General features: G+C 37.4%; 1 protein-coding gene across 1 annotated transcript; it reads left to right on the top strand.

Annotated features, from left to right (window-relative positions):
* LOC109228183 (probable aspartic protease At2g35615) lies at nt 11657–12830 on the top strand. Its single transcript, XM_019393356.1, has one exon. It carries the CDS (start codon nt 11768–11770, stop codon nt 12395–12397), a length of 630 nt encoding a protein of 209 aa, XP_019248901.1. The 5' UTR covers nt 11657–11767; the 3' UTR covers nt 12398–12830.

The following is a 13064-nucleotide window of genomic DNA, read 5'->3' as shown; positions in this document are numbered from 1 at the left end:
ATCTGTTGCATTGTGTTCTTGCATTGACATGTACTGAACCTTTGTGTTTCTCATGAATTCCAAAGCACGTTAATTGTCGTCCCCTCAGTGCGCATGCTGTTCTTTCCTGACTTAAAACACCGGCCTTGGCCTTGAGGTCTATTGCTCCTTCACTTGCCATAATAACTTTGATTTCCGCTTGGAAGACCTTGCTTGTCACTGGTTAACCACTTTCTTTGTCAATCTTATCACAGAAAATACCTTTGATGCGTTCCAACCCAACACCCTCTATCTGTTGCATTTTTCATGAATTGACATATACCAATCCTTTGTATTTTGCATGAATCTCAAAGCACGTTGATTGTTACCAACCCAGTGCGCTTGTTGTTCTTTCCTGACTTATGACACTTTGATGTGCTAGCCAGATCCCGTTTTGTGCAATTGGAAAGCTGGTGGCAGATTTTGAAGTCATTTCTCACTTGTTTTGCCCAAAAAGACTCAGGAAGAGGAAGTAAACAGGACAAAAGGAACAGAGTAAAGGACAATGGAAAGATATGATTCCTAACAAGAAAACAACAAAGAAGAAACTTATCAGATGTGGAACCCAACTCTAATGACCATGACATGCACCTTTGGATTAAATGGCCTAATCTGTTAAGCAAGTCTAATGTTCGACTCTTGTTGTACCTCTAAACCGTGAAACTGGGCTTCCATGCTCCGATTATCCTATCTGATTCACGATCCTTATTCGACTTGTAGTGCCCGAAGGGTTTTCACCATCAAGCCTCTCTCATTTTGTTCTTTCTCTCAACTCACCATCGCCTTATGGTGCATGTGAAGGTTTTCACCAATAAGACTCTCTCATTTTGTTCTTTTCTTCTTATTTCCTCTGATTCTGTAGATGATAAGGCATTGACCAGAGTAAAAACATCATATGCTTCTGGTATGTCTAAACTCAACACTCTCAAATATTATCCGGGAGGTCTTTTTGACTGTAATGTGGCTTTTGGACAAGGTTAGAAAGAAAGGATATCATAAAGGCTCAAAAATAACTAAGTCAACGAGGTTAATTTATTTATAACTTTTGGAATCCATTCTAAAAACTTTGCCCCAATTTCTAAAACAGGGGAATTTGAATCTTTTTTCCCTCATTTTTTTTTTGAATTTCCCACTCTCGATTTCGTGGGATTATGAAATATTTTATTATTTTTGGTATGACCGAACCGTGAGGCTGCCTATGTATCTTGTGGTGACAAGAATCAGGTCAAACGTAGTTCACAAAGATACGTTTTGTTGTTGCTATTTTTTCTTTTTCTTTTCTTTTTCTCTTTTTTTTTTCTTTTTTCTTTCTTTTCTATTTTTTTCTTTTCACTTTTTTTTTATCTCTATTTCTCTTCTTCCTTCTTTTTTTTTTTGAATTTTCCTTTTGGAATGAACCTTTTAAAATAAACCTATGGGGACATAAATTTTTTCTTCTTTTTTCGTATGACTCTAACTTGATTCCAAAAGAGGGTAGGTCAAAGAAATTAGTACAGGCTCAAAAGGGTATCAAATGGTATAAGTGTTTGGGTAGCTGAAAGAGGGCCTCCCAATCCCTGAAAATGCCAAGTACAATACATGCAACTTGAAATGAAAATTGAAGATCATGCACAATATTTCTTTTGCGGCTTCGGCATTGATATTACTGATATGCCTTCCACTTTTCCTTAGCGCCTTGTCAAGTACAGAACCCTCGTTGGGTGATTCCCTTTTCCCAATGGATATCCTCCGTCAATTCGGAGAAAACTTTCTTGACTTTATCTTGTTACTTGAGGTGCATTTGAACTCACAACTGCTCGCTTCAAATTGTCTAGGATGCATTCTCGTTTAACGAATTCTTGTCGCCCTATTAACTTCCCAAATTATCCGCCCTAGTTTCACACAGTTCGGGCTTCAAATGATCTCAAATGTCTAAATCTGCACTTATTTTCCTCAAATGCCCCTGTCATCTTCAAAATTGCTTCATTGCTTCATGACTAAACTAACTTTAAGACCAGGCCTAGAATTATGCGTGCATGTCATGTCACTAGAACCAGCATGAAAAGAATTATAAAAGGAGAAGAGACCTAAACAAAAATGACTAGAAAAAACAGAAGACAGAACATTGCATTAGACAGACGGTGAAAGGGTTTGAACAACAAAACACACTGGGTTTACGACCCTGGAAAAACCTAAATAATACTAAAAGGGGTACTACGACTAAACGAACTAGGCAAAATAAGGGGATAGAAGGGTTTGAGTCACAAGACAATATCCGGATTACAACCCTGAAATAACCCGGACAACAGAAATGACAACCAAATGAACCACCAAGACTCCTTCCTGGCTAGCCAAGAAAGGAGCGTCTTTCCAATTACCAAGCTCGGCATCTTAGCCACTGAGTTTCACATCAATATTGCCAAGACCATTACCAACTTCAATATCATCAACTTCAGTCAACAAGTTCCCAAGAGGATTCGCATGCTCCCTGTCACTGTCATTGATCACAATTACCCCTTCTTGAATCATTCTTTCTATATCCCTTTTCAAAGCACGACAATCTTCGATGCTATGACCTTGGACATTAGAGTAGTACATGCATCGTACAGTAGGATCAAAACCTTTTGCATATGGATCCGGAGTATAGCCGAGAAGCGGCTCAATCAGGCTAGAATGTTTTAACTTCTCAAACAAGTTTGTGTAGGATTCTCCGATGGGCGTGAAGTTATCTTTTTGCCTTTGTTTCCCTCCATGCCTCAGTTTTCTGGGATTGTTGGATGTTTGAAAATGCTGTGAAGGCGCACGAGAATTTTAGGATGCTGTGCTCGCCCTAGGGAGTGACCTAGTGGTTGGACAGATGGCCGGATGTTGTTCGGCGGATAATACTGGGGTGGATTATGTGGAGTTTGGGGATGTTCATGGGGTCGGTATTGAGGCTGAAAGCATTGAGCGGGAATGCCCACTAGACCATCCTTTCGTTGGCGGGGCTCAGCAACATCTTTTCTATCAATAGGAGGACTGTCCCGAGCAACTTGTTTGTTCCATCTAAGCCAAAAGTCCCTAAAACCTTCCTTCGGTTTCTTTTCCAACTGAGATACTGAGGAGCGGTCTTGGGTAATGTCTAATTTGTATTGAAAGTGTCAAATGAAATCTTGAGCCATGTCGCCCAATGTATGCCACTTACCGACATCTTAACTATTATGCCATTCCAAAGCTGCCCCAGTCAAGCTCTCACTGAAATACGCCATCAACAAATCATCTTTCTCGCCAACACTTCTCATTTCACTGCAATAATCCCTCAAGTGGGCTACCGGATCTCCACACCCATCATACAAGTTAAACTTTGGCACTTTAAACCCCGCGGGCAGGCGAACGTCAGGGAACATACACAACTCTTTGTAAGACATGTTAACCTGGTCTCCCATCCCTTGCATGTTCTTTAAGGACTGTTCTATGCTTTTTAGCTTCCTGGATATCACATCTCGCCCTTCTTTTCCTGTGACTTTTTCATTTTCAGTATGAAGCTCATCCCGAGGGCTCTTCTTGTATGAGTCAGGAACCTTGTGGGCAACCTCTGCGGGGTAGTATTGGGCATCATGAGCTTTGAGTGGATATTCATTGTTGGGAATAGTGGATATGACAGGAGGGCAATTTTGGGGAGAGGTAATTGGAGGATGAGTGATGGAGCTACTAGGGTGGTTGGGAAAGCCATGATAAGCGGGTGAATCTGGAGAGTATGGGGGATCATCTGGCACTGTGTCCGGAGTTTGGGTAAGGGAAGCATCTAGGAAGCTAGGTGGTGGCGGGGGTGGTGCCTTCCCAGTCATCCAAGCCTGATACATGTCCGCCATGTGTTGTCTTAATATCCTTACCTCATCGGCCAACCCAGTGTCCTGTTGAACCAACTGCTTTCGGGCGCCGGTATCGACCAACTCAATTCTGTTGTTGTCTGTCATTGCCTTTTGACTTTATGTTGTAGAGAGGAGTTACCACTTTAAAAACCACAAACCAACCACCCTTCTGCTATGAATATAACAAAATGAGGCCATCACGTTAGCGTTAGGGCATTTAACATAAGATAATCTCACTTTACGTGCAATGCACCTAGCCACATTTATCGGTTCTAAAATGAGTTCGAGGGTACAAAGGTCAGTGGGTATCATCCCAATTTGTTCATTTCAACCTTCTCTTTTCTTTTCTTTTTCCTCGCACTTCTTAGCTCGCTCATTTTCCTTCCCTTTTTTTTTTCTGATTATCGCTCTTTTCTTCCCTCTAATTTCTCACATCCCATAATTTCACCCTCTCTCTTTTTTCCTTTTTTTTTTTGCCTTTTTTCCTTTTCCTTTTAATTAAAAAAAATGATTCGATCGAACCCTATGTAGGTTGCCTACGTATCATGACGCCGCATGAATCAGATCTTTGCGTAGTTCGGGCAGATTGGATACGAGCGAGAATTAAAAAAACAACTAATTTATAGAAAACACATTTTTTTGTCTCTTTTTTTTCGAAAAATGATGAAACATGTAAAATCTTTTTGGATTTTCTTTTTCCCTTTTTTTTATTTTTTGATTTTCGGAAAATGATGAAAAAGTGCAAAATCTTTTTTGAATTTTTCAAGCTATTTTTTTTCTTAACAAAAATGTGACAGAAAACATAATTGAGCCCTACTCGCTTTATCTTCACACTTCACCCTCTCTTTTTTTCCCTTTTTTTTTTCGTTTTCATTTGCCTCAATTATCATTGGTCCGCCAAATGACCCTTTTACCCTTGAACAAATGCAACATGTAGCACATAGGATGCATCAAGATGGTCTGTTATTTTGGGTACACCTGTCTTAGACGGACCCAACCCCTGTGTTGAGTCCCCAAGGTCAAATGCACATGATGCAAACAAACGTTCCTACTAGGGATCCGGCATGAGGCTGTGTTATTCTAAGTTCAAAACTTGGTTATATTGTTCTAAACTTGTGTACCCGAGCGGACAACTCGAGCCGAGGAGGGGGCTACGTACCGGGAACCAAAAGGCCATCCAGCTTAGTAACTTGTCCGAGCCTCTTTCTTATTTCAAGGTATGACACTAACAGAATAGGGAGTCACGCCAGCGTGCACATCCCCGAAGATGAGAAGAGAAGGGTTTCGTAACAGTTTATATACAGTTCAGATAATATCAAAGCGGTAAAAAGCAGCATTTAGCACATTAGGCACAAACATATAATAAAATCAGATAATAAATAAAGCCAATTATAATAATTATTCCAAACTCGAATTCTGAACCCTGAACCAGAAGTTCTGGGTTCTTATCCCCAGCAGAGTCGCCAGAGCTGTCACACCTCCTTTTTCCTACACCCGTAAGAGGGGTATAAAGGGAGTTTTTCCAATTTAAGTGACAATCGAAACGGGATTATTTTATTAAAGTTCAGAGTCGCCACTTGGGATAATTTTATGGTGTCCCAAGTCACCGGTTCAAATCCTGAATCGAGGAAAAGATTGACTCTGTATTACAGTCCGCGAACACAGAAATCCGGGTAAGGAATTCTGTTAACCCGGGAGAAGGTGTTAGGCATTCCCGAGTTCCGCGGTTCTAGCACGGTCGCTCAACTGTTATAATTGGCCTATTATCTGATTTTAATACATTTTAAACCTATGTGCATTTTTACTTTAAAATCGCTTTTTACTCATTTTTAGGAAGATTCAACGTCAATAAAACGCGTCTTGGACCACGTCACATAAATGCACCCGCAGTCCGCAACACATTTTACCTAACGTTGTTGAGATTTGGATTTGGGTCACATAAATGCGCACCCGAGTTTAGGAAGGTAAATTATTAAAATAACGCGCCTAAAGCAACTACGCATTTGCAACTTTGCGAGGGCCACGGAAAATTTGCTAAATGGCACGCCTCGAATTCTAAGGATGAAAATTAATTAAGCGAGGGCCACTAGTTATCTAATTTTATTTGGTGGCAGACTTCAAATTTACTACAAGGATCTACTAATTAAATAAGGTTAAAGGAATCATAGCTACTTTTAAACCAAGCTGAATTCAAATTGTGAATCTAAAGGGCTAAGACTAAGTGAAGTCTACCCCAATTTTCGTTTTAGAAACCTGGGCTTGGCCTGACGTGAGGCCCAATGGCCCAATAAAACCATCAGGCTACAAGGTTGTGAGCTCCACGACAAATTCCATTCGAGCCCAAGCAGGAAGCCCAATTTTTATGAAGCATGCACAAAGTTGGATACCAAGGGATTCGCATGTCGAACCTGGACAACAGCAGAAAGCGATCCAATTTTAAAAATGTAGTGACAAAAGGATCTAAATATCAACAGATCCGTAAACTTGACATTGAACAACCACAAAATTAAACTTACAATTACTAGACATTGAAGCACTGATTGGAATTAAACTGACAATTATTTCAAGCCATTTTCAAGTTTAAACACATTCATATGCTAATCAATGAAACGCTATAAATTTACAACCCCTGAACCACTAATTTGGAAAATCAAGCTTCCTTTTAACTATTCATACTTAAGTTGATTGACTGAGCATCCCAACCAAAACACATTCACATGCCATTCAACAGCATATCAAACAACATCGTTTGGTCCTTAACCTATTTAAAAGCATTTCAAACATGAAACTATTATCAAGCATGACTATCTATTTCATCTAAGGCTAAATCAAATTTAAAACACATTTGGCTTGACAGCATTCCAACAGTCCCAAATCAAATACAGCTATAAGAATTTCACTATTCAAACGGAAACCAACTAGAATACACAATGATTCATATGATCAAAGGCACAAACAATGAAAAAGTATAAACGGAACTCAAATAAGTCTACTGCCATGCTTTAAACTCTCATTTCCATCTCCAAACTGAAACTTACATCAGGTAAAATTCAGAAAATGTACCTGGAATTCAAAACAAAATAGAAAAATGAGGGATCAGCAGCAAACAGTAGCAGCCAGCCCAGATTCAATCAGTCAAATAGTGAAATCAGCTCAAGAAATCCAATGGAACAGTAAACCGATAGCAGAAACTCCACCCAAAACTTTTCAAAAATCAAGTTCAATCCATTTCAACCCAAATGCAAGACCTTATCATTTTCAGTGATTTAACTAATATCAGGAATCCAAAACCAGCAAAAATTCAATAGTTTTCAACCAGAAAAAGTGCAGGAATTCAGAGTGCAGCTGTTTCAGTTTTTATGGAATTTTTCAGTCTCTATCTTTTCTGTGTTTTTTTTCTTCCAAGCTCTCTAGGATCTGATCCTCTCTCAACTATCTCTTTTTTTTCTATCTTCTTCTTTCTATATATGATCTGATCTCTATTCTCCTCTTGGATCTCAATTCTCTCTATGTTCTTCTTAGAACTCTTCCCTTCTCTCAGACTGATATCCTCCTTTTAATAGATAGCATATTAGTGCACTCCCCACTACAAATGTCCCTTCCCCTATTTTTTATAGTTGATTCCACTTAAACCTTATCTTTATCTTATCCTTAGTGTAATCATAACCCTACCACTTATTAGAAACTTCCTAAGTTAGGTGAACACGTCCCTAATCCAAACAATCCCTAGATTACCCCTTTAAACTTTGTTATTTACCCTGAAAATCTCATGAGTCATGGGTCAAGTTGACCCAATAACTAAACCAGACCTGGGCTCCAAAATAACTCGAATCATTTCCAATTTGGGCTTTCTGATTTCAGAAACCCAATTAACATTGAAAGCCTAAGACTCTTTAAGTATTCAATTTGCCGAGTCTTAAAGATTTGACCAATTCAGGCCCAAAACAAAAGAAAAAATCTAACACGTCCAGGCCAGAACACAAATAATTATTAAACACAAACTAAAATCAACATGTACGCACAGATAGTGAAAAAATGAAAATAAAAGAAAGAATAGAAGAAGATGAGAAAAGAACAAAACGAAATATTAAAAGGTGAAGCCAAAATATCTAAAAACTCGGACCAATAGGAAACAGGGACTGAATCTCCAAAATCTTCCAATTTCGGCCCAATTCGATATTATTCGTGTGTTCTTAGCAAGAACACACGAATAAAGTCAAAATAGGCCTAAATCGTTGACGAAACTTTGATTTGGACGTTTTTTGGGATTTTAGGGTTTCACTTTCGATCTAAAATTCGAGAAGCTCGGGCAAGATTCGAGGGAAACTGATCCGGGATTTGGAAAGAGGGGGTCGTGGTGGTTCTGTGGTGTTATTTTGGTGGTGTTTGGAGCTGGCGCCGCCACCCCAAGGCGGTGGGGAATGGTGGCGGCTGTCTCTAGGGTTTTGAGAGATGAGAGACAATGAGGGGGTTCTGAGGGGGTGTGGGTTATTCCGGGTTTTTTATTAAAAATGGGGGGGGTTGATCTCAGCCGTTAGATTGAAAAGAGATCAATGGTTCAGATCTCTTTTCTAATGGAACGACGTTGTTTGGATTAAAACGGGGTCGTTTGGTCGCTTGAAGAGATGGACCGGGTTGGGGCGGGTCTGGGCTGGTTTTTGGTTGGGTTTGGTCGGGTTTTGGGCTGGACTGGGGCGGGTTCAGGGGTAATTTCGATTAGGCTTGACAGAATTGAATTAAAACGGCCCAAATGTTATTCTTTCTTTTTTCCCTTTTCAAAAAATCTTTTTTAATTCCTTTTTCTTTTTCAAAAAATGAAAAATAAAACAAAACCCAACTTAATTCCTAACCCCAAATTATCCTAAGTTAATTAACCCTAATAATTATTACAACTAATTAAATACCAAATTAAAGGAAAACCAACAAAATTCAAATCTAAAAATTGAATAATGCAAAATAAACCATTTTTGTGATTTTTCCATTTTTTGTAAAGCAAATAAATTACTAACTGATTTAAAAATGCAAAATTAAATCCTAAATGCAAATGCAACATATTTTTGTATTTTTTTCATAATTTGAACAAAATTAACATGCGCAGACAAATGCAAGTACTTAACAAAAAATGAGTCAAAAATCTCCGAAATTGCAAATAGTGGAAAAACTTATTTTGTTTTGAATTTATGGGAGTAATTCATATAGGGCAAAAATTACGTGCTCACACTTATTGAGTACATGGGGTCGGTTGTACTCATAGTACACTTCTGTACCTTGCGTGCAGATGTTGACTGATGATGTTGCTGTGTTCGACAGGAGCTGGACTTGAAGACGTACATGCATTCCGGTTGTAGCTGCCTCTTGTTCATGGTAGTCTTAGATTCATAAAAACTCTGTTTATGTACTTTTCGGATAGATGATGTATTTATTTCATACCCGCTTTGTAAATTCTATTCTTAGAAGCTCATGATTTGTACTACCAGTTCTTGGGAAATGTATCAGATTCAGATGTTTCTTTTCTTAATTGCCTTATTAAATTATTATTGGAATTGGATATTGTTAATTGGCTTACCTGGCAGGTTGGGTTAGGTGCAATCACGACTAGTTGGATTTTGGATCGTAACATTTAGTCAAGCCTTTTTTTTACATACTATTTGATAAAAAAATAAATACACAGTAAAATAAGTAGTTATTTCATCGAAAAAATAATAAATTATATAAATTGTGGTATAATATGTGCAATATATTAATAAATAAAAGAAATATACAGTTAGAACAAACGAATCATTGTATATAACTATACGACAATTAGTGGTTGAAAAATACCCTACTTGAAAGCTGATTTATTTTTTTTAGTTTTTCATCACCTCTCACGTGCCTAAAAGAGATTGTATCCACTCTCTTTTCCATGTCAGCATTCAGGCGGACGAAACTTATCAAATTGCCAACTTTAGGAGAGTAAATAACACTAAAAATAGTTCAGATATGTATTGAATATCTTAAGTGGCTGTTATATATACAAGGGATTTTTACACAAATAGCCGGTCAGGTTCACTATTTATTATTTTTAGTCAGTATATATAGATTATACATTGATTATATACTGTTATAAAAATACTACTCCCTCCGTTTCAATTTATGTGAACCTATTTCCTTTTTAGTCCGTGCCAAAATGAATGGCCTCTTTCCCTATTTGGAAACAATTTACCTTTATGCAATGATTTATAGCCACACAAAATATATGTGCTTCATTTTACACCACAAGTTCAAAAGTCTTCTCTCTTTTCTTAAACTCCGTGCCCAGTCAAATGGGTTCATATAAATTGAGACGGAGGGAATACATATGGATTATATATGTATTATACATGAGTCGGCTATTTTTAGTATAAGCAGTTGGGTGGGCGACTATCTAGGTTAATTCTTCTTATTTTAATAAAGCTTTTTATTGAATAAATTTTGGAGAAGTATTTCGAGAACGTATAGAGCATATCTCAGGCAAATATCCCTCCAGATATTAATAAGGTGGGGAGAAGATATACCCCAACTTATTATATACTATTCCAATTTTTAATTTTTAATTTTTAATTTTTTGAGATTTTTTTAGGAATGCTAATGCGAAATACTTTATTTTAGGCAAATATTTGCAATACGTTCTTTTGAGTGTTAAATTAAGAAAAAGAACATACAAGATTCACTTTACAATTACTACTATCTAAATGCATAGTGACTTTAAGATTGTGAAAGACTTTAACTGAATTTTTTAATTTTATTAATTTAAATGTAATACAATAAACTCATAGGGGTAAAGGATAATTTGTTATTCAGAAGATCACGATGAGAAGAAAACGAGAAAAACAGTTAAAGAAAAAAGAAAAGATCTTTTGGCTGCATAGTCTCTACCTATGCTCTAAAATTGATAAATAAGTCAATCAGAGGCTTCTAAAATTAACACAAATCTGAGAATCAACATTGGCCTTGGTTTAAATATCATATGCGAAAAGAAAATTAAACATAAGTGCGTCGATATTTACTACATGTGCATTTTTTATGTGACATCAAGTATCAAAGTGAAAGAGAGTTATTGTATAATAGCAAAATTAAACATACTTCTAATTCCTTAGATTTTGGTTACATTATATATAAATTGGTTTCGAGAAAAACACTTTAATTCCAAAATAAATACTTCATTACTGTGTGCTAGTTTATTTACGGTGATGTCAATTAACATTAGCTTTGAAAAGTTGGATGAGGACTTAACCGATAATTTTGAAAGATGGGTCTCATTTTTATTTCTAACCAATAATGTCTTACTATATTTTGCATGCTCACTTCTCACCTTCTTATTGGCTAGAATTAATGCAAGTGTTATTTTGCGTTTATCACCTAACCTTTGCAAAATTAGGTATAACGTAATAAAAGGCAAGATCAATCAATTTGCATGAACAACTTTTTTCCAACTTTTGGCCAAGTCACTATCCTAGGTCCGAGCAATAGACATCGAAACATAATTAAAGACCCAAAATTTGGTCAACTAGTACGAGGAGTACAATGAACTGTTTCAACCCAAAATTTTGACATGCAAACAACCTTCTACCTTCTCATTGGCTAGAACTTATGCAAGCTATGCGTTTATTACCAACCTCTGCAAAATTAGGTATAACACAACAAAAAGCAAGATCATTCAACCTGAATGAATATTTTTTTTTTTTACTTAAAGCAAGATACTTCTTGCAAATATGTAGTTCAAATCCATGGTAGCTATAAAAGGATGTCTCTATGGCAAGAAATTCAATACAATCCAGTAAGAAAAAATCACTTGTTAAAGAAATCACAGGGAAATCCAAAATGACAACAAACAATGTTATGCTTGTGTCCCTTTTATTTTTACACTGTTTTCTATAGTCTTCTTTCCCCAATCCCTAGCAATGACCATCCGAGCTAAGATCGAACGATTTAAACCCAAACAAAATTTCACTGGCGAAATGGCACCCAATGACTTGCGAAGTCCCCTTTCGCGTCGGCCGGATCATGGTTTCGTTGCAAATATATCTATTGGTGAGCCTGCCGTCTACCAGTTGGTACTAGTAAACACGGGTAGCAACATATTCTGGATTCAATGCTGCCCATGCAAAAAATGTGGAGATCAAAACCAAATTCCTCATTACGACGTTGACAAATCATCAACGTATTCCAAAGTTTCTTGCGACTCTTGGACGTGTCGCGAGTTCGATGGGCAATGTAATGAATGGCTTGAGTGCATATACATATCGGCATACATAGATTGCACTTGGTCTAGAGGAATTGTTAGTGAAGACACTCTTCATTTCATTACCTCCGATAACGAGGTGGAGAGTGTTCCCAATGTAGCTTTTGGGTGCGGAACATATAATTATGGAGATGAATTCGGGTACGAGTACAGTGGGATACTTGGTTTAGAGCCAAGTGAAGCATCGGGAATGACACAAATCGGATACCAATTTTCCTATTGTATTGGGCATATCAAGGACATTAATGATTCATACAGTCACCTCATCATGGTGACGAGGCGAGGTTAGAGGGGGATTCAACACCCTTGGAAATCTTTAATAGCTCATATTATGCTATGTTGGATGGGATTAGCATGGGAGAAATGCTTATAGCAGACAAAAAGCTGGAAACATTCAACAGGTTCCGAAAATTAAAACCGGCGGCCTGTTATGCTTTGAGGGCCGTGTCTCGGAGGATTTAGAAAACTTTACCGAGGTCATATTTCACTTTAGTGGAGGTGCCGATTTAGCTGTGGGACCAGATGCTCTATTTGACCAATCTCGCCAAAGGGTTTTTTGCATGACTATTTTGCCAACCTCGGCAAATCTGTCTATTCTAGATCATGAAGCAGAAAATCTCACAATTATAGGCATATCAGCAACGCAAGACCATAATTTCGGGTTTGACATAAAGGAAAAACTTGTGTACATAGAGGATGTTGACTGTAAGACGCTATCAGATTACGACTGAAAATTGTAATGCTATTCTGATTTGGATCGATGCATAATCTTTTCTAATGCTATTCTGCCAGACTTTTTAACAACATTTATTCATATTGTCTGGATTACTCTTGTTAATTTGTTGCTTAATTAAATTATTTCATAATCTTTGTGGATAATCAGAAGGTTAAAGAATCACAGTGGTTATCCCTTTTTCTATTCCCTTGTGAGATAATGTAATTCCAGAAAACTAATC

This window comes from Nicotiana attenuata, chromosome 6, assembly GCF_001879085.1.
Source record: "Nicotiana attenuata strain UT chromosome 6, NIATTr2, whole genome shotgun sequence".
Lineage (NCBI taxonomy): Eukaryota > Viridiplantae > Streptophyta > Magnoliopsida > Solanales > Solanaceae > Nicotiana > Nicotiana attenuata.
Note: the sequence above shows the minus strand (reverse complement) of the source record. Positions and strands in the feature narration are given on the sequence as shown.

Bases quoted from the DNA above. Each gene is read 5' to 3' on its own strand.
- LOC109228183 (XM_019393356.1), top strand. From the start codon at position 11,768: ATGACCATCCGAGCTAAGATCGAACGATTTAAACCCAAACAAAATTTC.